Raw genomic sequence first — 23,548 nt, 5'->3', positions numbered from 1 at the left:
GGAACCTGTTCCACGTGAGATGAAAAAGAACTGTCACCTAATAGTTCTTGAACATCTCCCCAGGAAAGATACACCATATTTGCGAGACTGCTGTGGTATCTTATCAACTGATCTATTGCTTAATTGTTAGACATGATGAACCAAATTCTTCACTTCTTAGTGGGACTAAAATCAACAAGCAAACAAAACCCATTGCTACCAGCAAGAGTCTAATAACTGGGGGGCGGGCATAGTTTTATTTATTTTTGTTTCAGAAGAACTATGACAACCAGTGTGCTAGATTGCCATATGACTCACTGATTGCTGAAATTTATGGATTTCTGAACCATTACCTTTGAATCCAGTATGGCCTGTTGCTAAAAGCCCAATCAAAACACTGGCAATAATCGCTGCCAAAAGGAAGAGGGTGATCAGGGAGACTTCCAATCCAGTAAATTCTTTCCTTCCCATCTAGCAAGGGAGAAACAAAAACATTAAGAAAAACACAACATTAAGAAGGCGTAAATGTCTTAAAAGCATTTGCTTGGGAGGGGGAAAGTATCCTTTGATCCCTGTAGTTAAAATATAACTATGCCTGTTTTCAAAAGCGCTGAATTATACAGCTTACACTCTTCTGCACCGTGCTATTAAAAGAACCATCTCCTTAACGACTGAGATGACTTTTGTGAATTTTCGTGGGGGGTCTTTTTGAGGAGGGGGAGGTCTTATCTCATGGGCCAAGGTATGTTCCTCCTGGATAGAAAACATTGCACCAGTGAAAATAGAAACACTTCCAAGAATCTTTTCCCTGTTTTGATGCCATAAAGTTCTTGAAAAATACGCAAACCTGGTTGACTATGTTTATTTGGAAAGGGAAGCCAACATGAGCATGGACTGAAATACAATTTAAGTTTGATCTCTTAGCATGATTTGCAAAGGGGGGGGGGGGAGGATTTACCAGCTGCTCATCTTGGCTGAAATCCCCAGGGAGACAGAATGCTTAGTAAAGTTAGGAATGATGCCCATCTTTGACAAACAGGCACTGCTGAAGTGTTAAGGCTCCACAGCCAACTGCTCAATCTTGTGTGAAAAACAACATGGAACTATTAATGTTTAACTGTATCTAGCAATAAAAATGCATTTAAACCAGTGTCTAGCATTCAGTAAATCTGTGGCTGGATTTAGGTTTGTCAACGGGATGAACACATTTCCCCTAAAATACAACAACCCCCTAGCTTTTTTAACATCATCAACAAAACATCCATAATGAGGATGAGTGAATGAGTGAAATTGATTTCTAAAATAATTGAGAGTGTTCAAATATCTCTGCAATGAAGTAAATAAATTTAAAAATTTATAAGTTAAAACTGAACTACCAGCTGCATTATTTCAATTCATTTTTACCCCCTTATCCCTGATTTTCTACATTAATGCGTTTGGAAGGCTATCAGCCACAAGAAACAAGAAATGACATAGTGCTTGCGTTTTAACAGATTGGCTTGAAATGATTGTTAAATGACAGTAACAAAGTACTGCAAAGAAAAATAAAATTGCAAATAAGAACAGAATTCAGGCAAAATTACAGTATACTTTACATTCCGTTATAGACTTTCAGAGTGACAAAAAGACCCTCACATTTATGTAGAATGAAAGGGGGCACAATTTATGCCAGTTTCTCCTCAATCTACAACCCCCTGTATCACATCCTAAGCCGCCCTCTGCACTGCAAGTTTCAGGGGCATATTATCAAGGGCTATAAAAGAAGGCAGAATTGTTGAGCTTTTGGGGTGAAACCTCCCTGAAAAGACTAATTTTAAGCTTTTGGAGCTGTTTCCACTGCTTTTTTCCATCGTGCTGCCATACATCCAGGTCATGGGTAGGCAAACTAAGGCCCGGGGGCCACATCCGGCCCAATCACCTTCTAAATCCGGCCCACGGAAGGTCCAGGAATCAGCGTATTTTTACATGAGTAGAATGCGTGCTTTTATTTAAAATGCATCTCTGGGTTATTTGCAGGATATAGGAATTCATTCATTTTTTTTTTCTTTTCAAAATATAGTCCAGACCCCCACAAGGTCTGAGAGACAGTGGACCGGCCCCCTGCTGAAAAAGTTTGCTGACCCCTGAGGTTTTCCTTGACATTTTGCTGCTTCGATGCCACTTTTACACCCGGAAACCAGAAAATGTCAGGAATTTTCCTGTCATATGGCAAGCCTAATATTATCTTGTCACATTCTCCACAGCGTCATTACTACAATTATTCAACAGATAAGATACTCTATAAGAGTCAGCGCAATAAATCCCCTCCTTCAATAAGGGGCCCAAATAATTATCACATATTTTTGCATAAAATGGGCCATAAAATAAAACGTGTGTGGTGGATTCAACCTGTTTTGTGCCAAAAAGGCAGAATCTTTCAGAGTATGGGATTTTCGAAAATCTATCTTGCAAGCTGCAGGCGGTAAGACATTAAATCTTGCAAGGAAAAGGGCCCTGCATAGGTGGGGATCATAAAGCTGGTGTAAATATGGTGTTTCCTGGCCAAGCGAGGGTGGAATTCCCAATCCCAGTGGGGAACAGGTTTTATTGGCTGAGCTACAAAGGGTTTGGAATTCAGTCTCTAGGATTCTGCAATTGATTGTCTGGAATGTTTCCAATTGTGGGAGCATAGACAGCAACTCAGGTAACAGGTTCTGATTTTGCTACATTAGAGTTACCACATATTTGTCACACAGGAAACTACTGAAACTTTTTGTTTGTTTGTTATATATTTAAAAAACCCAAGCAAACCTACCTCAAACTCCTGCGGCTTCCTCCATGTATTGCTGCCAAATAGTCCTGTGTCAGAAATGATGCCTTGCCTTGCAGACTCTTAACTATATACTGATTCCCTATCAGTTCCTTGTATTATATTTTAACTAGGCTATCAGTAGATTATACACAAAGCCACAGGCAGATTGTGGGTTCTCTTTGCAGGCAAGGGAATGATTAGTTAATTAATAATTCCCCCCCCCCTTGCATATCAGTCATGTGGCATTTGGCAGGTATAATCACACATGCGGTTAGGTATCGTTTCTGCATTCGCCACCTTCGCCCTGAGCCACCGTATGACTCCCAGTTTATTATTTTAATTGGACTTTTGCTTATCAGTCTTTCTCCATTTCTCCTGCTTAATGTCAGCATAAATCAGTTGAAGTTTCGTGGAGGTTAAAAAGAGATGCCTAAAGATCAGTCGCAACACAAAAGGATACAGTTTTGATCGCTAGGAGAGTACTCCTAAGCAGTAATTGGGAGTATTCATACAACACAACTGTGAACCATAAGAGGAAAAAAATATAGAAAGTAGCAGAGGAGAATGCTCTGAATCTTTTTTCCCCTGTGAAGAGAAATAAACCACTTTCCTTTAGCTATCCATCCATTTTTCAACAAAAAACCCCCTGCATGCACTGTTTGCAGAATATCAGCTAACCATAAAAGCATTGCAAACTCTATGTGATGTCAAATATAATGCTACTGGAGAACACTGGAACATTTCTTTAAAAATGACACAGTACAGTAATGGGGCTGGGGTCTGCTTTAGAGCATCCATGAAGTAGGGCAGGGGGTGAGAGTGGGCTTTTAAAATCTGTAGTCTCTGTCCTCCCCCACAAAAAAAATAATAATCACTCACTCCAGATGCATTTGTGGCTTTAGAAGAAATCACAACATTATTTATATAAGTCTGTCCACAGAAAGCAGTTGTGATTTTCAGCCGGAAGGCTGCAGGGTGTGAATGGGTTAAAAAGTCCTTCCTCCTCCGCCTCCGCCTCCTCCTCTAGATGGGAGAGAAATGTGCTCATCTCACCTTTTAGCCTCCTAAATTTTGACTTCAGTTCAAAATATGAACTAAAACTAAAATCCTTTGAAATCAAAACTTTTCTGAAATTTGCAATGCAGTTCTCCAATACACACCCGGGGGGGGGAGTGCACAAAATGCACACATTAGGGTAAACAATTGCATAGAAGAAAGAGTATATTAGAAGAAATGGGGACATAAACGTGACAACATTTTTTGCAAGGCTACTCTTCTCAAATGCAAGCCGAGGCAGAAACTGGCCAAGCTGAAGGCTAGAATTATGAGGAAGTGAGAGAAATTGAAAGTGACATCCCCACCTTCTCCTCCCTAAGGAAGTCGGAGGCAGACTCTGGGTTGCATATTCTTTCGAGAGAGAACTTTTAAAAACATACACACTATGTGTGCCTCAACAGAAAATGTTTGACCCTTAAATTCCGAGCTCTGTCCAAGCCATCAGAAATGAAACTATCGTACTGGCCCAGATATAAGCTGCACTTTTAGAAAAAGTTAAAGTGTGGCTTATACAGTGGTATCTCAGGTTAAGTACTTAATTCATTCCAGAGGTCTGTACTTATCCTGAAACTGTTCTTAACCTGAAGCACCACTTTAGCTAATGGGGCCTCCTGCTGCTGCCATGCCGCCGGAGCACAATTTCTGTTCTCATCCTGAAGCAAAGTTCTTAACCTGAAGCACTATTTCTGGTTTAGCAGAGTCTGTAACCTGAAGCGTATGTAACCTGAGGTACCACTGTATTCACAACCTTACAAAAATTGGCCTTTACACACCAACCATTTCAGTTTTAATGACAGGGCGGGGTGAGATGGGATCTCTTCTCAATCCTCCTTTCACGCCCCCTGCAGGTTCTTTTTGGACGCGAGTACCCACAAACCCAGATCCCTTCCTCCCTCCATCTTCCTTATGGGCGGAGCAGGAGCCCGAAAGCTGGGCCAGGAATTCAAGAGGGAGGCTCCCAGTTTTTGGAAGCATAATCACTTGCCCCATCTCTTTCCATGGTGCTTCGCCGAGGCGTGCCCTTCCTTCCAGCAGCGAAGCAAGCCGATCGGGTGCCTGGGGCGGCGCACGTGCCCTGTGTCCAGGGGTGGGGCCAGCTGTCCATGGGGCAGGGCAAGCCAGGGCAGGACGCTCCACAGGGGCTCCAAGGATTCTGCCTACCTCCTCCCACTCAGCTGGGGGGGAGGCAGCGGGCAGAACGTTTGGGGCAGCGTGGAGCCTGCGGGAGCCCAGGAGAGACGCATGGCTCAGGCATGCTGCAGGCCCCACGGTGAGTGCCGCCCAACATTTTGTCACCCCCCTCAGTGTTGATACCCGGGGAGGTCTGCACCCACCGCACCCCCTTCCTCCACACCCACTTCCTGCCCCTCCCTGCTGCTGATACACGTCTCCTTCGCGAGGTGGAATGAACCTGGATCCCAGCCACTCCCCCACCCACCCACAAAAGATTTGGGGGCAAGAAGGGCCACCCTTCCTCCTGTTTGCCTTTGCCAGGCCATATATACACAGGGAGAGACACACTGTCTCCCTTTTCCCTTGGCTCATGTTTTCCTTTTCTTCTCAATGGGGCTTGCTGACCGCCCCATTGAGCCTCGGTTGTCAAACGTTTCAGAAGCCGAATGCATTTACGGGTGTGAGTGCCTGCGGTATTTTGAGGGAGCCGCTTATATTCGGGTATTGTCTTTTATTCTTTCTCCCCCTTGAATTTTAAAGGTGTGGCTTATATTCGCACCTGTGCGGTATTAATAAGAGCGCGTTCATTTCGATTAAGAGCAATACAGAAAAGCAGAGCTGATGTGATTGTACACTTTAGCTTGTGCAGTGTTATATGAAAAACAACGCACAAAATGTATTTGGGTGCAATCAGGCGTAAGATCACAGGGTGGCTGTTTAAGAGTGCTGTTGTGTCAGAACACATGTGCATATCAGTAGCAAGGGTAGGCTGCAAATGAATCAGGGATCATAAAACTGCATCAAACATGCTTCAGTTCCAGAATGTGTATTAGAAACCTTCCTGATATTATACTATACAAACTGAGAAAGATTTATATGTTGGCACAAAGCAAGTGTCAAACAGATTTCTTTTTCTACGTAGATTTTGTAAAAGTCTCCATAAATCAGACTTTCTGGATTGCAGTTCAAAGTTTAAAATGGGGATAAGACTGGTTACTTATTGCCACTAGATCTGAAGGTTTTCTTACTGGGTTTTATCTCAAGGACTCAAGTCTCAACGTTGAATTGAAAATGGCTATTAATCTCCTTCATGCTGCTAGTACCTCTCCCCTGTTATCAGATGGTTTAGTAAAATACAGAACATAGTAACTATATCTAAATTAACATATTAGAAAAGAATAAATAAGGAACAACAGCCAAATAAATTTATAGAAAGAGTTTATTTGTGATTCTGAGGAGTGATATATTTCAGGACAATATCCAGCTGCATATTTCTTTTATTTTATTGCAATTGTCCATTCCTGTGATGTCAATATCTTAAATTATGTACAGTCGTACCTCTACTTACATACCCCTCCGGATACATAAACTTCGGGTTGCAAACGGGGCAAACCCGGAAGTCTATACTGCCGGGTTTCGCAGCACGTGCATGCAGAAAAGTGCTCTTTACCTTCAAAGGTAGCCCCACATAGAGTGCATTGCAGTAGTCCAAGCGGGAGATAACTAGAGCATGCACCACTCTGGCGAGACAGTCTGCGGGCAGGTAGGGTCTCAGCCTGTGTACCAGATGGAGTTGGTAGACAGCTGCCCTGGATACTTAAAACATTTGGGGGGGGGAATACCAGGCTTTACCTAAGAATAGCTTCTTGCATCCTCTGGATATGTTTACAACATTCTTCATTGGGAATATTTGCTTAATTCTTACTAGGCGTTTGCAAGGTTTCTTGTCACAAAAGAAGTTTGCATAGAAATAAGTCTGTGTCGCTTAGCAGTTCACCTGTTCATGTTGCTTAATTCTGGGGTTTTTTAAAAGACAATTATATCACATTTCAGAGACTTACAGATGTTAGAATCTTAATGCGCCACTCCTCAGAACTGCAGGATCAAAAGCAACTTCTCTGCCAGCAACCGAGGCAAGTTTGGTCAGCCCGGTTATATTTCTATCCCTGCTCCCATCTGGAAGCCTCTGTGCACAACAACAGTATTTTAAAATAGCTGCTAGAAACTTGATGTGGAACAGTGCCATGGATAAATATTAACAAAAGAAACTGCTTTTGGAGCCTAACAGAAGTTGTGACTGAGAACACCAGAAAAAAAAGCAAGGTTCTTCATCAAGCAGAGAAATCCTATATACATACAACTGTATGTACAGAAGAACTATGCAAATTTACAAAATTAATACCTCTAGGTCAAGGATGGGGAAAGTACCCACACCTGCATTCATTGATCACCTGAAAGAGCTTTCTTCAGGTAGGAAGAAATACATGAAGAAATACAAAATCCAGTCATGAAACATACAGTGATTAATTGAGCTGATGCCTTTGAAGTTGAAGAACCTCTGAATTTTTGATCCCAGAATTATTCCTAACCCCAGCAGCCTTGGGATTTGCTATAGGTGCATATCCTGTCTGCAACTCAGTGAAGTTAATAATTATTGACCAGCACAAACCTATGTGCATTTATTCCAAATAAGTCCCATAAAATTCAATGTGATTTAGCAGTACATGTGTTTTGGGCTGCAGTTTAATAGTGCAGTCCTAGGCAAGGATGGGCAAGAAGTTTGCTTACTTCACATTTTGATGCAAACCTACCTAATTTTCATATGCTGAACTAATAAGAGAAATTCACCTATCCTTTGGAATTCACACTTCCCCAAATTCTGTGATGCAGTTGACAAACCGAAAAGTGTTCACAAAGGTGAAAATATTAGTGCAACTAATGCACAGAACTACATTACATCTGGATAAATTGCTTGCAAAAATACGTATATGGGATAAAATGGCACACACAAAATGCACCTATTAGGAGAAATCTGCATTAAAATGAATGTGGCTTTTGGTGCCTCCCCCCCCCCCCAAGAAAAATGTGAAAAGAGATGCAAACTGAATTCAAAGTTTTAAAAATGCGAAACTGAGAGGCACTACAATTAATAGATCCATCCATCCCTAGTTCTATGCAAGCTTACTCAGGAGGAAGCTTAACTGTAGTAAATAGGGCTTACCTGCAGGTAAGCGATGTGCATAAAATTGCAGCCTCATAACATATTCCTAGTTCTGTCTATTCAGAAGTTAGTCTCACTGAGTTTTATAGGATATAGTACAAAGTAAAGTATGTATAGGATTGCAGCCTTAAAGTTGAAAAGTTGACTGGCCAGCAGTAAAATTCTTTTCTCTCACACAGGCAATTTTAGTCCCTTGGCTACTACTAGTGGGCGTCCTAAAAACATGACATTAAAGAAGGTGCATTAAATGGACCAAAAAGAGAATTTAGCCTTGGGCACTAGGCTGGAAGCCTGTGCCTTAAGCCTTATTCTTGGCCATGTCCCTAGAGCCTGGAAATATAATAATAATTTTCTAATCAGCCTTCCTCCTTCCACAGAACGACTCTGGTTGCTAGGAAGCTAAATCCACTTTGGTGGAAAGGTTAGTACTGCAGCTTGGCACTATGAAATGGCAGACTTCATAGCCAATGAGTAGTTGAGATAAGAGGCACAAATCATTTGAGGAAATTTGGTCTGACATTTGCAGATTTGGGTTGAATACTGACCTCCTTTGGTTTGCTCCTTTCATCTAGCCTGTCTTCTATTACTGTAGCATATATGTCTAGTTGCTGAAATCTTTTAGGACTTTCTGCTTCCGATTCTCCATAAGTCCTTTGGATCTTTCTTGTTTTCTCCTCTTCTTTATTCTTTTCTGAAACTACAATGGTTTAAGCTCAGATGTGCAAGAAACAGTGTGGGGCTGCATGAGAGCCAACCATGCACTGATCTATCCAGTTAAAAGTCTTTGTATGAAGGATATTACACCGTTCCAGCACAACTTGACACATTGCAGCAAGTATCTGCCTGTGACACTTTGCATTCATGTCAAAATCACTAACAAACAGGATAAGACACAAGCAGCTTGCCACCTAGGCACTGTTTGCTGGTTATCTGAACTCTTGCAGGGTAGGAGCAGGATCATTTGAGTGGCAGGCTGCCATATGCTCTAAACAGTGACCACACAATTTCAACCGTAAACATGGAGAGCTTTCTCTCTGCATGCAATCTGGAATTCTTCTTTTTTGTGCATGCAGGGACTATTACTACTACTACTACTACTACTACTACTAATAATAATAATAATTTATTATTTATACCCTGCCCATCTGGCCAGGCCTCCCCAGCCACTCTGGGTGGCTTCCAACCAAATATTAAAATACAGTAATACATCAAACAGGACGGGCATCACTCCCAAGAAGGCCTTCTGCCTGGTTCCCCGTAACTTGGCTTCTCACAGTGAGGGGACCACCAGAAGGCCCTCGGCGCTGGACCTCAGTGTCCAGGTAGGACGATGGGGGTGGAGACACTCCTTCAGATATACTGGACCAAGGCCATTTAGGGCTTTCAAGGTCAGCACCAACACTTTGAATCGTGCTCGGAAACGTACTGGGAGCCAGTGTAGGTCTTTCAAGACTGGTGTTATGTCTCGGCGACCGCTCTCAGTCACCAGTCTAGCTGTCGCATTCTGGATTAATGGTAGTTTCCAGGTCACCTTCAAAGGTAGCCCCAGATAGAGCGTGTTGCAGTAGTCCAAGCAGTAGTCCATGCAGTATACCATGGCTTGGATCTGAAGATAAATTAGCTTCAAGAGGTGCCTGGGATGAAAATTTCCTGACTTCTCCTCTCTGGAAAGGACACCCCCTCTCCAGAAAAAAAAGTACCATCAGGTGAATCCACCTGAACAAGGTGGGCGAAGGCTGCAGAGGGCTGCTGGGAGGAGAAAGGGACATGGAATAATTCCTGTGAGCTTCCTTAAGTCAAGCTGGCATGCTGCCGCTTACAGGGGCTGAGGAAAGGGGTGTGGTAGGGACGGGCCGCCTCAGGTGTCACCACTGAGGGGGGATGACAAAATGCCAGGTAGCACTCACTGCGGGGTCTGCAGCGTGCCTCTCCTGGGAGTGATGCAATGGCTTGAGAGCCCCCCAGGCTCCACGCTGCCCCAAACATTCCACCTGTTGCCTCCCCTCAGCTGTAGGGTGGCTGAGTGGAAGAAGGCAGGACTCCTCAGAGGCCCGGCGGTGCACACCACCCCTATGGGTGGTTCACCCCGCCCCTGGGCACACCGTCCCAGGCGCCCGAGCGGCTTCATTCGCCACTGCCCACTTCTCACCACACACATTGAGATAACATGCTGTTAGAGCAAGTGTACAGTGGCTGTATTCCAAAGGCTGCCATGCCACTGTTTGCATGACTGGATGAGACCTGAATTAACAACCTCTTGGATGGGCTACGAGGCTTTATAACATGTTTTCTATTTTAAAAAAGGGCAACTTTATGAAGCTCTCATGAAATTCTCTTTATTCTCTTTCTAATCTGCCCAATTTAATACAAAACATTTCTAAGTTAACATGGTGCATATGATAAGCCTTATGAATCTTTATTTTTTTTAAAAAAAAATCAACGTAAAATCTAAATTAAAGTATGACCTGACCTTCCAGTTCTCTGCAAATCAGTAACAGTAGAGCCTCTCTGCATTCAAATGAGGACTGCGCTACATATGGAAATGAATTTGGAACAGAGATTGTGTGGATGTACAATGTGAAAATGCATTTTTGCTTTCAGAATTTATTGTGCTTAAATCCTGTTTTTCATCCAAGGAGTTCATGGGAGAATACACCACATATATATATATATATATATATATATATATATATATATATATGCTTTCGTAGATTTTCACGGGTACAGGAATGCAGGTTTTGGTGTCCTCGGGTGTCTTCCCGTGTAAAAGTTGGGGTGTCTAGGCGACGTTTCGACGAGGTCTCACTCGTCATCTTCAGGCTGGTGCTTTCGGCTTCTTGTTACTGGAACAGAGCAGGATCTCAGTGTTTGAGTTCCTATAAATACTGTTGAGGGGGTGTGGTGTATAGCCTCCAATGTTCTGGGCAGAGAGGAAGTTCCCAGGCTAGTGTGAAAAGGCACACTAGCCTGGGAACTTCCTCTCTGCCCAGAACATTGGAGGCTATACACCACACCCCCTCAACAGTATTTATAGGAACTCAAACACTGAGATCCTGCTCTGTTCCAGTAACAAGAAGCCGAAAGCACCAGCCTGAAGATGACGAGTGAGACCTCGTCGAAACGTCGCCTAGACACCCCAACTTTTACACGGGAAGACACCCGAGGACACCAAAACCTGCATATATATATATATATATATATATATATATATATATATATATATATCACAACAATGCTCTGAATTTGGTTAGAGTGACCCAGTGAGCTTCATAACTGAGCAGGGATTTTAATCTGGGTGTCCTTGGTCACAATTCAGCATTCTTACCACCAAACCATGCTGAGCAATGTACTTTAAAATATATCACACGCCACCCAACAAAATGATAGTGGAATGTGTGTGAAACGGAATGGGTTCACCCCTTCTACTTCATCTCATCCTGATAGCAATTTGTTCTACCAGAAACCTCCAAATGTTCTACATATTTCTTCTAAGAGGACAGGTGCCCATTTCAGTTACATACATCATTGTTCAACGCAGATGTGTGTGGTCTTCAGAGACCTGGGAGGGTTAAAAGGAAGACTCTGAATTCAGACTACAGTTAGCAGATGCATAGTTGTTATTTTATAGCTCCTTCCTTCCATATAGCTATCAAATTCTTCTTTTCAGAATTCTCCTTGCCCCCTGCCAGGCTAGTAGCATGTCCCAAGGCAAACTAGTCTGCATTTAGCCCAAAGCACTCTGAAATCTTGGTCTGGGCCAATGAATTGATCTGCCATAAACATTGCAGAATGGATAACCATAGACACATAAGGAAAGTTATCAATGGGGTGGATCCAATGGTGGGCGGAGGCAGAGCTGCAGTGGGTGGCGCCAAAGCCCCAAGTGTGTAAAGCTTAGAATCATAGGATTTTAGAGCTGGAAGGGACTACAAGGGTCATCTAGTCCAACCCCTTGCACCACACTAATCTTTTTGCCCAACGTGGGGCTCAAACCCACAGCCCTGAGATTACGAGTCTCTTACTCTACTGACTGAGCTATCCAGTTGCCCTGACATTAAAGAACAAAAGATCTGCAACAAGGCCTTTCCCCTCTTCCCACCAACCAATTTATTATTATTTATTTTATTGCACACAATTTATACACCGCTTGATTGCAAAACAAACAAACAAACCTCAAAGTGGTTTACAAAGAGATCCAATCCAGTGCCAGTACAACGTACTCTAGATGCATGGCTTGGTTTGAGAGGAATGTTGTTTCTTCCTTTTTTATTATTGGATTCCTCTGCTATAATATTGGCAGACATCAAGATGTAATTAGGTGCCCTCTCGCTTTAGGGCGAGAGAACGGAGAAAAAAGTGTCACTAGAGAACTTAAAAACATGAGATCAGAAACACTCTCTCTGACTGTTCCTTATCATTTCGATTCTTCTCTAGGCTGGGAAGCCCCCCCTTTTTTTCTTTTCCTTTAAAAAACCCAAACCCAAAATAGAAGTATGTGTGGGTGAAGGAAGAAGATAAAAGAGCCACTGCTGGGAAGCAGAGAACTGAGAGGAGAAAAGGCAGGTGAACTCTTAAGACAAACAGGAAGCCACTCACAGAGAGAGGCTGCTGGGGAAGGAAAGCAAAAGGCACGGTGCTGAGAACAGTAACCAACTCCAAATTTCTCCTGACACCTGGTTAAAAACCTGCTAACTACAGAAAAAAGTGGAAAGTTTAAAAGGCAAAGACTTCCACGCTGAACCAGGCCGAGGAATACTGTGAACGATGAAAGCCGTTTCAGGGGAACAAATAATCTTCTACTGTGGTTCGAGGTGCAGGGAGAAAAACAAAGATCTCTAAAGCAAGGGTGGGTAATAATAATAATAATTTATTATTTACACCCCGCCCATCTGGCTGGGTTTCCCCAGCCACTCCGGGTGTCTTCCAGCAACATATTAAAAATAGAACCAAACATTAAAACTTCCCTAAACAGGGCTGCCTTCAGATGTCTTCTAAAAGTTAGATAGTTGCTTATTTCTTTGGTGGGAGGGTGTTCCACAGGGCGGGTGCCACTACAGAGAAGGCCCTCTGCCTGGTTCCCTATAAACTCACTTCTCACAGTGAGGGAACCGCCAGGAGGCCCTTGGCGCTGGACCTCAGTGTCTGGGCTGAACGATGTGGGTGGAGACGCTCCTTCAGGTATACTGACTAGCCCTCCAGATGTTGGTGGACCACAGCTGCCATCATCCTTAGTTGTTAGCAGTCCTAGTTGGGGCTGAAGGGTGTTAGAGTCCTGGAGGGCTGCAGTTTGCCCACCTTGCTCTGATGTGAAAGACTGATTACTTTCAGGGAATATTGATACACTCGGGACATAGGAAGTTGCCTTCAACCAAGTCAGACCGCTGGCCCATCTAGTTCAGCATTCTCTACACTGCATTCTCTACAACATTTCTACGATGAAAATAGGAATGTCCTATTATATATTATTATTATCATTATTCTACGGTGCCCATTTGACTGGGCAGCTTCCAACACATATAAAAACATAATAAAACATGAAACATAAAAAACCTCCCTATACCAGGCTGCCTTCAGATGTCTTCTAAAGTTTGTATAGTTACTTATCTTATTGGCTCAGAGGTTGCATAACTCCACACCCTCCAACATTTCTTATGGACATCCTAAGGAAAAGCAGGACAACCTGGGATCAAATAAAAAACCAGGATGGCTTCTGTCAATCTGTGACTGTCCCCGCAAAATAGGGACACTTGAGGGTCTGTGAGTGCCAACAGGTCTCCATGGTTTGGGACAGGGTCATTTTCCCAGTCCTACCTGGGGAAATGACTTGCTGATCAGAAGGTCAGCGGTGTGAATCCCTGCGACGGGGTGAGTTCCTGTTGCTCAATCCCAGCTCCTGCCAACCTAGCAGTTCGAAAGCACGTCAAAGTGCAAGTAGATAAATAGGTACCGCTCTGGCGGGAAGGTAAACGGTGTTTCCATGTGCTGCTCTGGTTCGCCAGAAGCGGCTTAGTCGTGGTGGCCACATGACCCGGAAGCTGTATGCCGGCTCCTTCAGCCAATAAAGTGAGATGAGTGCTGCAACCCCAGAGTCGGTCACAACTGGGGTCCCTTTACCTTTACCTGCAGATGGCAGATATTGAACCTGGGAACTTCTGCATGCAAAGCAGATGCTCTACCATCAAGCTTGCCTGGAACACCTGTGCTCTGTTTGTCTTTCTGCTAATTCATGCTTTTTTTTTAAGAAAAGTGGCGAGAAAACCAGAATATGTTCATCAGAAAGAAGGGAGAAGAATTCAAATGTTGCTCCTAAACAACTTTTTGGAATTCCTTTCATTTGAAGGGTTGTTTCTCCACATTTGGAAGCACACACAGTGGCAGATTTGCACACAGGCTTAGCAAGCAGCTAAGGGGCCCGAAATAAATAACTAAATAAAAATGTCCCACTAAGATTTCAATGGCTTCACTCTTCCCCTGCCCAACGTGTTTTAAATTTTACATTATGTGCATGTTGTTTTACCTCTCCCATCTAGTAAGTGCTAAACTATGTGTGTAGCTTCATCTGTATTGGCGTACATTAAAAGTTTTCAAAGAAGAAAACCCACTGGGCTGATCCTGTGTTTTACAGCAGCTTGATATGCAGAAATCAGCTTGTGGAACTGTATGACCTGCAGATAAGCATTATCACGGCTAATACATGCACATCAAGCCACTGCTAAAGGCACAGTTACAGATACCAACTGAACAGGTTCCTTTGCTCTCACATGAACTGGCACACCGTAGGTGGCCATGTGACCTACTTTGCAGTGAATTCTTTATTTAAAAGAGTTTTCCATTTAAAGTGTAAAAAGGTAAAGGACTCCTGACAGTTAAGTCCAGTCGCAAATGACTCTGGGGTTGTGGCGCTCATCTTGCTTTACAGACCAAGGGAGCCGGTGCTTGTCCGCAGACAGTTTTTTCCGGGTCATGTGCCCAGCATGGCTAAGCCGCTTCTGGTGAAACCAGAGTAGCGCACGGAAATGCCATTTACCTTCCCGCTGGTATTTATCTACTTGCACTGGCATGCTTTTGAACTGCTAGGTTGGCAGGAGTTGGGACAGAGCAATGGGAGCTCACCCCATTCCAGGGATTCAAACTGCTGACCTTCTGATCAGCAAGCCCAAGAGGCTCAGTGGTTTAGACTACAGCACCACCTGTGTCCCCATTTAAAGGGTAAGCCTGTCAAAATCTGACCTAAAGGTAAGGAGTTGTAAGGACAGAGAGCTGGGACCTTGAAAGAACCAACAACAGTTAGTACTGAATGACCAGAGTAAGCCAGCATGGAGGTCCCCTGTCACAATATTCTCCACTACAGTGAGTTATGTTATATTGTAATCATTTTTAACTTCACATGCATAGATATAAATTAACACATGCAAAACAATTATGTAAATCTGTATCCTTTCTTGTCTGTTGCTTTGTTTGTTTGGGTTTCTTTGGTGATACACTTTCTCTGTACAGTGGTACCTCGGGTTACATATGCTTCAGGTTACATACACTTCAGGTTACAGACTCTGCTAACCCAGAAATATTACCTCGGGTTAAGAACTTTGCTTCAGGATGAGAACAGAAATCGTGCTCCGGCGGTGCAGAGGCAGCGGGAGGTCCCATTAGCTAAAGTGGTGCTTCAGGTTAAGAACAATTTCAGGTTAAGAATGGACCTCCAGAACGAATCAAGTTCTTAACCCGAGGTACCACTGTATTGGTGATGTGTTAAATAGCCACTCTACAATCTACTGTCTGAGGCACATGTCCTGTCTAATCAGGTGGATTGTGACTAGGCTTTTGCTGTGGAGTTGTCCCTGCCTTTGGTGAACAACGCAGCATTTTTAAAGTTAGTTGCTGCTTCTATTTAGCTTATCATTTTACTGTTATTTTATCAATTAGATCTTGGCACGATGCCCTGTATACTAGCAGCCTTGTACATGGCATTGCATGCAGTTCTGGGGATTTTAAAGAAGCCACAACATCCAGAAGAAGAAGAAGAAGAAGAAGAAGAAGAAGAAGAAGAAGAAGAAGAAGAAGAAGAAGAAGAAGAAGAAGTACTAAAATTGCCTTAATGAGTCTCTTCACGTACTGACCACTATTTGACTTGTTGTCTTCAGGCCTGAGAAGAAGGGGATGCAAAGGGACAAAAGCCCCAGCCCTGAACGTCTGGATGACCCAGGCTACTGGGGACCTGGCCAGTTTATTCAGCCTGGGATATGTTTCAAAATCATCATATAGCATTGAAGGAGATAGTGAAAACTAGTCATGGGATTCTCAAGCAATAGAGTGCATGGGCGGATTCTCTAAGACTAGTTGCAGCTGATTTAGAGAATATTGTCATTGCTATGTAGTTTGCATAAGCTGAATATGTCTGTACAGACATGTTCTGGGCAGAGGTTTTTTGTTAAGAATGTATCACAAATTCAAGCACATAATCGTGACATCAGTCTGATTAAAGTTGCTGGTATAAATTGGCTACAGAAGATAACTGCTACAAGCTGGAAATGCTACCATTGATGCTGAGACCAAACACATAGAAAGCTTCTTAGCTGACTTCAGCTTTATTTGAGGAAACAGGAATGCCACACTCTCTGAAGCTAAGGCTGTTGTCAATGCAATGAATATCAGGGCAGAATTTATAGAAAAACACACTAGGAAGAGGAAGTGTTTTCATGATGAATCCCTGGATGAAGTTACAATTAGAAATCCAGAAGATCTATTTAAGTTCGCCGTATTTTTGATGAATTGTTGACAAACTAATTTCCAGCCCTAAAAATCATTACGAAGCTCTGAAGTTTTTAGATGAGAGACCTGGGTTTCTGTGGAAAATACACAAAGATTACTGAAATCCAGACTGAACAAACATTAATTGAAGAGTTCCATTCTGATGCCGCTACGGACTTGAGTGAAGAAGCACAATATTTGAAAGCAATTCATGTGGCTCACTGTGGAGACATTACTTTGGAAACACTGAAATTCTTAAAGAGCCATGAACCTACAATTTCACTTATTTTCAAATGTTTGTGTAGTGCTGTGTATCTTTTGCACTCTTGTGGTGGCTGTTGCTGAAGCTGAGAGGCCATCAGCACTCTGGCTTGTGTCAAAAACTGCTTTAGGTTTAAAAAAAAGAGTAAAGGACCCCTGGACAGTTAAGTCCAGTCAAAAGCAACTATGGGATGTGACACTCATCTTGCTTTCAGGCTGAGGGAGCCGGTGTTTGTCCACAGACAGCTTTCCAGGTAATTTGGCCAGCATGGCTAAACCGCTTCTGATGCAACGGGACACTGTGACGGAGACCAGAGCGCACGGAAACACCATTTATCCTTCTGCTGCAGCAGTACCTATTTCTCTACTTGCACTGGTGTGCTTTCAATCTGCTAGGTTGGCAGAAGCTGGGATAGAGCCATGGGAGCTCACCCCATCACGCGGATTTGAACCTCTGACCTTCTGATTGGCAAGCCCAAAAGTCTCAGTGGTTTAGACCACAGCGCCATCCACATCACACATGTACCAAGAGCACCTCACAGATTTGGAAAATTTGGCCGTTGAATCAAAACTAAACTTTGATGATACAAGTAGGACATTTCCTCGCAGAAAAGGCTGCAAAGCACTCTTATATGTGCTGAAGACCAATAGATTGATGATCAGTCATAAACAGTATGCTTTCATTCAGATGCATTAACACTGCTAATTAAGTAGTTTGGTAATACGGCAGTACAGTACTAAAAATGTTAAGTTTATTTATTCTCACTTGGGTTTATGAGCAGTGGGTGGAATTCAACCCCCTGCTGTGATGAGCATTCTGTCTGCACAATCTTTTCAGCTTGCCAGATGGAACAATCCCCTCCCTTCTCCTCTCCTTCTGCGTGCTGTTCTGGTGGTTTCTCCTGACCCACTGTCCCCATCCCTGAGCCAGTTGCAGGGTGCTTGGGGTGCATGGGGGTAGGAGATGGGGCATGCCCCACTGTGCAGATGGAGACCCTTGTGCAGGGTTTCCACCAAAACAGCTATCTGGGGGAATCCTGCCCATGCATATTTTAATAAATATTGTCTATCCTGTTTGTTAAAGAAATAAAATCATTTATTTCCCTTGGGAGGTGGTGGACTCTCCTTCCTTGGCAGTTTTTAAGCAGAGGCTGGATGGTCATCTGTCATGTATTCTTTAGCTGAAATTCCTGTATTGCAAGCGGTTGGACTAGATGACCCTCAGGACCCCTTTCCAATTCTACAATTCTAGGACTCTAAAGTATTATTAGTTAAAATGCTTCTGGGCAACAGACCTTGGTTATACCCAACACTGTCCTTTACATGGGCAGAACAGGCTTCTGCTGGTGCAATGGAACTCTAAGCATTTATTATTATTATTATTATTATTATTATTATTATTATTATTATTATTAATTATTATTATCCGTGCTTTTTTCTGGGGCAACACATGGTACACATACCCCTAAACATTTTGTGAATCTTTGTACTTTTGTCCATTTACTGTGTTTATTTTCTCTGATTTGAACTATAAAATGGTGATTTGCTTGAGTCAAAATGAGAGTACAGCTTTTAAAGAAAAAAGCACTATATTTATTATTATTATTATTATTATTATTATTATTATTATTATTATTATTATTATTTATATGCCACCCTTGCAGCTCAGGATGGTTCACAACATAAAATCACAATATAAAATCACAAAATACCTAAAATACCTAACAAAACCAAAGCCAATAATCTTCCCACCCCCAACACATTTTAAAAGGGCATCGGTTGTCAATCATCCAAAGGCCTGGTTAAAGGGGAACATTTTTGCTTCAACCTTCCACACACCCTCAAAACCTGTTTCCAAATGACTGGAGGATCATCCAAAGCAGATTTGGGAGGTTTGCATGAGACAAAGAGGAAAATGAAATCCTGGTGCTTCTGCAACATTAGATTCCACCCTTGAAGACAGGACAAAGGAAGCTGTCTCACACAGCGTCAGATCATTGGCCCTTGCGGCAGCTTTCTGGCTTTCAGATCAGAGACCTTCTGTCTGGACATGTCCCGGACTGAACCTAGGACCTGCTACTACATGCAAGGCACGTGCTCTGCCACGTGATCTATGGACTTTCCACACATTCAGGCGGAGAAGCTTTCTAAGGAATTTCTTGCTCTTTCGTTTTCCAATAAGTTTGTCTGCTTTCATTCCTTTCACTGGCTTTCTTCATCTTTGCTGAAGACGGCTCCCACACCGGCTCCAGAACTTCCTGCTGAGTCTCAGCAAGAAAACAAAGCTCCTTATTAATGAATTCTTGTCTATGTATTGCTCTTTCTTTCTGAGTCTTTTCTTGTTTTAAATTGGGTCCTCCCTTAAAGAGGGCACGTATTGCAGTGAGACCTGGACAACTGACACCCTGTGTTGTGGGTGGGTACGTTTGGACAGCTACAACACCTGATTGGTAGGTCCCTTGAAGATGGGTGCAATCTGTCCAATGAGACACAGTCCAAACGGTTTGAGGGACCTGTTTATGCCCATGCACATGACCCAGAGCTTCCTCTTTTGGTGGAACACCCGCCCACTTCTCCCTACTTTTAGGGCTTGTGCTTGACCTTGCTATGCCATCGTGTGTTGTCTGTCATTGGGACAGGGGCACGGCAGGAATTTCCCCACTTGGCTGATTGGCTGCAGCCATTTGGGTTTCGCCTGCCGCATAGCAAATCGTCACAACTTGTAAGGTTGCGGATAGGCTCTGGTTCAGGTGAAAGGGATGGGAGAACGCTCTTGCCATCCCTATGTGAAGGGTATTCCATTAAAAGATTCCAGGGACTCGATGGTTTGGTCAACCCCTGAGAAGGGGTTGTGCCCGTGCCTGAGTCCAGGGGGACATTTGGTTGGCAGAGTTAGCCCGTTCTTGGCTTTCCGCTTATCCCGGTGTTCACTCTTGGCTGACCTATGCTGGAACCCTGGGTCAGCGCTACCTGCATGGCAGAGAGCTAGTCGAACCAGAGCCTATGCAACCAGTCACTTTCTGTAATCAATAAAGTTGTGGCTTAAATTCTACCAAAAACCAAACCAAAATTTGAGTCATGTGTGAATTTATTCGGGGGGGGGGGGTGGTTCTGGGTCTGAACAGGCAAATAGTGCATCTAGCAATTATAAAACAAAATTTAAGAGGTATAAAGTCAAGAGTGGGGTGTTTTTAATAAACAGCAATGGAAAAAGAAGATTTGAGACCAGTACCAAGAAGCAAACCTCTTCTCTTCCCCAAAGAAGAGAGAATCAAGCCATTACACATGCTTGCCTCCACATATAGATGAACAGAGCAATTCCAAGAAAGGTTAGGAGAGCAGGGCTCCTCTGTCATTTCTGTAGCACTGCCAGCTTCTGCCAACCAGGGGGAAGCAGGAGGGCAACAGGTGTAAGAAGACTGGGCCTGATTCAGGAATGGCTCCTACTCTGGAAAAGGCAACAGCCTAGGACCCAGGAGATCCATGATTGGCCCTGCTGTGCCCCCATAATGCCCCATTTGGGGGTCCTATATGAGCTACCACATTTCCTTCACTGCAGCTACAGTGGGGTTCTCTGTGGGCAACCAAGTCCCCTACTGTTGAATCAAACTGATAAAAAACCTCTTTATGCTGACCTTTGAATTGTAAGATGTGTGTTTTCTGAACCCACCCCATCTCTGCAACTGAAATTTGTTTAAACCATATTAAATACTGACTTGTTTGCTTGTTGGTTTATCACATTTATATCCTGCCTTTCGTCAAAGGAACTCACGGGGGCATACATGTACAGATCTCTGTACAGATATATGTTTAGGGTTATGCGTCCCCCTGCGTGCCCCTCCCCCCAGAAAAAAGCACTGCCTAAAGGTAAACATAAGCATAGCCCTGTGGTATTATATGGGCTGGGGCACAGCTTTTGAAAAACATTCTGAAGTTTTTCATTGGCTAATCTAGATAACAAGAATGGATTACATTTGTGTTTAGAGTTTTGCATTCGTTTCTAAGTGCAAAGGAAAGTACAGGTTTAGATCTTGAAAGCCCTAAACAGTCTAAGCTCGCAGTAAGATGAGGATACAGATGGGGCGGAAAACAAATCAATCCCTTACTAATGGGAGAGAAAAGACTATTGCCTTTATGGCAGCAAACATCTTTAATTAAGCACCTACTAGAACAGATTTCCGCAAAGCCCTAGCTAATGGTTGTGGAAACCAGCATTATGGAGATCACTACAAAGAAAATGTGATATTATTAAGAGTTCATTTAGTGCTAATACAGAAGCTATCATGCTGGGAAAGAAGGATAAAAATACCACGTGAAATGTACATTTTCAAAAAAATGAGTGCTAAACACTGAAGTTTGCTTCCAATTTTGCTTTTTTCCCCTGAGTGCATAATGATGTCAGGCATTTCAGGGAGACAAATTATACAACCTTGGTAGTGTATACCATATTCCGAACATTTTGGTATTGTGCCTGGGCATAAAAATGCATCTCTCTCTATGACCTCTCGATTTGAAAACTTGAAATATGAAAATGTGAACTCTCAACCGCAAGAAAGTGTCTGCACTAAAAGTTAGCATTTCAAATATTCTTGTGTAGCCCATGTAAGTATAGTTGCGCATTGAGCAAGCATGAGCTCATGTGACTGGAGCAGCCATGGCTGAGACCGAGGCTTCTTCTGCCAGTCATTTCACAACTGGGCTTGCTAGTCAGGAGTACAGCAATGTCAGGGTGGGACAGCAATGTTCACCCAACTTCTCAACAACTGAATTCTCAACAGTGGGAAGGCCAGTGTGGTGCAAATGAATTGTTGCATCCAGATGGACATACTGTCCGTGAATTTCCAGTGTGCCCGCCTCTCCGCCCATACCCCTTTCCTCCAGGTTAGTAGTTGTAATGTCACTTTGGGAAGTCAGATAAGCCTTGCCCCCAGCCTGTCCCATCCATTTCTGTTGAGAGTATACATATCTTCATGGTCTAAGCCATGGTCCGGATTGCCGTGTTGTGTCATTGTCTTCGCCTTTTGCTTTCCTATCCTTTCCTGTCCTTCTTCATTGATGTAAAAGAGTTGTATCTGTCAAAGGAGAATATTTCAAAAGACCAACCAGGATATTCATGTGTTCAATTCGCGAGAGGCTTAGGCCATGTCTGGCGCTCCACTTCCTGGAAAAGATGAGGCCAACGAAAGCTCTGCTCCTCTGCTTTCAACCCTCTGCCCTGCAAATCCCCTTCTACTGAAAATATTGGTTTGTGGTTTGGTGTGCCTTTGTTAAAACAAAGCACAAAAATCAAATAATATAAGCTGGGGTTTTTGTTTTTTGTTTACCTCACATGCTAGTTCGGAAACCTGAAAGAAATACAATCAATTATTGCTCCTTTGTGTTGGAAGGTGAGAAGAATAATGAGTCTCCAAGGAGGAAGTAGGGAATAATAGCATAAAAGATTGGAAGATACCAAAACAGTTTCATCATGCTCAGGGGGAGGCCTATGATTCATAAACTGCCTAAGTTGAATAAAGTGGCTTAACAGTAGCTGGAGTATCCTTTATGTGGGCTATTCTTACTGGATATCTTACACCTAGGGAGAACTGTACCAGTTGTTACCCAGTACAGTGGTACCTCGGGTTACGTACACTTCAGGTTACAGACTCTGCTAACCCAGAAATAGTGCTTCAGGTTAAGAACTTTGCTTCAGGATGAGAACAGAAATCGTACTCCAGCAGCGCGGTGGCAGAAGGAGGCCCCATTAGCTAAAGTGGTGTTTCAGGTTAAGAACAGGTTCAGGTTAAGAACGGACCTCCGGAACGAATTAAGTATACTTAACCCGAGGTACCACTGTACAAGCCACAAATCTGCAGTAGCTTTGGTTTAAACCTTTACAGCTCTCTGCAAGATCTGGCTCCATGGATTTAAATAAACATGTTTTCCCCATTAAATCTCCTGGTATAAGTTGGTCTTCAGCTGCAACATTGCTTTTGGAAACATTGAGCCAGTAAAACTAGGGAAGTATCTAAAAGAATTATAGCCCTTTTAGGTGTTGTATCCTTTTGCTGAATTCCCTTGCCAATAAGACGTTTGGAAAGACCTTTGGGAAATTACTTGAATGAAAATTTGCCAGTGTTTCAGTGCACCTTTCTGAATATACATTTTGCATCCAATCCTAAAATGCAACAATTTCCCATAATTAGTTTTCCCTAACTAGGTGCTATGCAGACCTATGCATTTTACACAATCTTTCCCCTAATATTTTGCACACATAGTTTGGGGGCTGGAGAACTGCAGCAAACAAATTCGAAGATGTGTGAGTTTTAATAGATAGTTGTGGACCAGTTCTTATTTTGTTTGCAGAAGTTTAGGAATACGTAGGTTCACATTAAAATGGGAAGCAGAATTTCTTCCTCATCCCTACACTGTAATGATTCATGTGTCCCATGTGGTTGGTGAGAATTCCAAAATCTGTAGGCCCTGATATAAATCTGGTTTCAAGCACTTGGAAGCAACTTTATTTTTTTTGCCTGTCAGTGGTGCTTTTCTGGTTTTGT

At 43.0% G+C, this 23,548-nt stretch overlaps 1 protein-coding gene across 1 annotated transcript in view; it reads right to left on the bottom strand.

Annotated features, from left to right (window-relative positions):
• Positions 1–23,548, bottom strand: part of SI (sucrase-isomaltase) — a 250,836-nt gene that overhangs the window by 106,950 nt on the left and 120,338 nt on the right. The window contains exon 2 of the mRNA XM_081910668.1: positions 333–452. Within this exon, the coding sequence (XP_081766794.1) occupies positions 333–450 (118 nt within the window). The 5' untranslated portion in view covers positions 451–452. The remainder of the gene's footprint in view (positions 1–332; positions 453–23,548) is intronic.

This window comes from Podarcis melisellensis (assembly GCF_964234715.1).
Source record: "Podarcis melisellensis genome assembly, chromosome: 5".
Classification (NCBI taxonomy): Eukaryota; Metazoa; Chordata; class Lepidosauria; order Squamata; family Lacertidae; genus Podarcis; species Podarcis melisellensis.
This window is presented reverse-complemented; position numbering and strand designations above follow the sequence as displayed.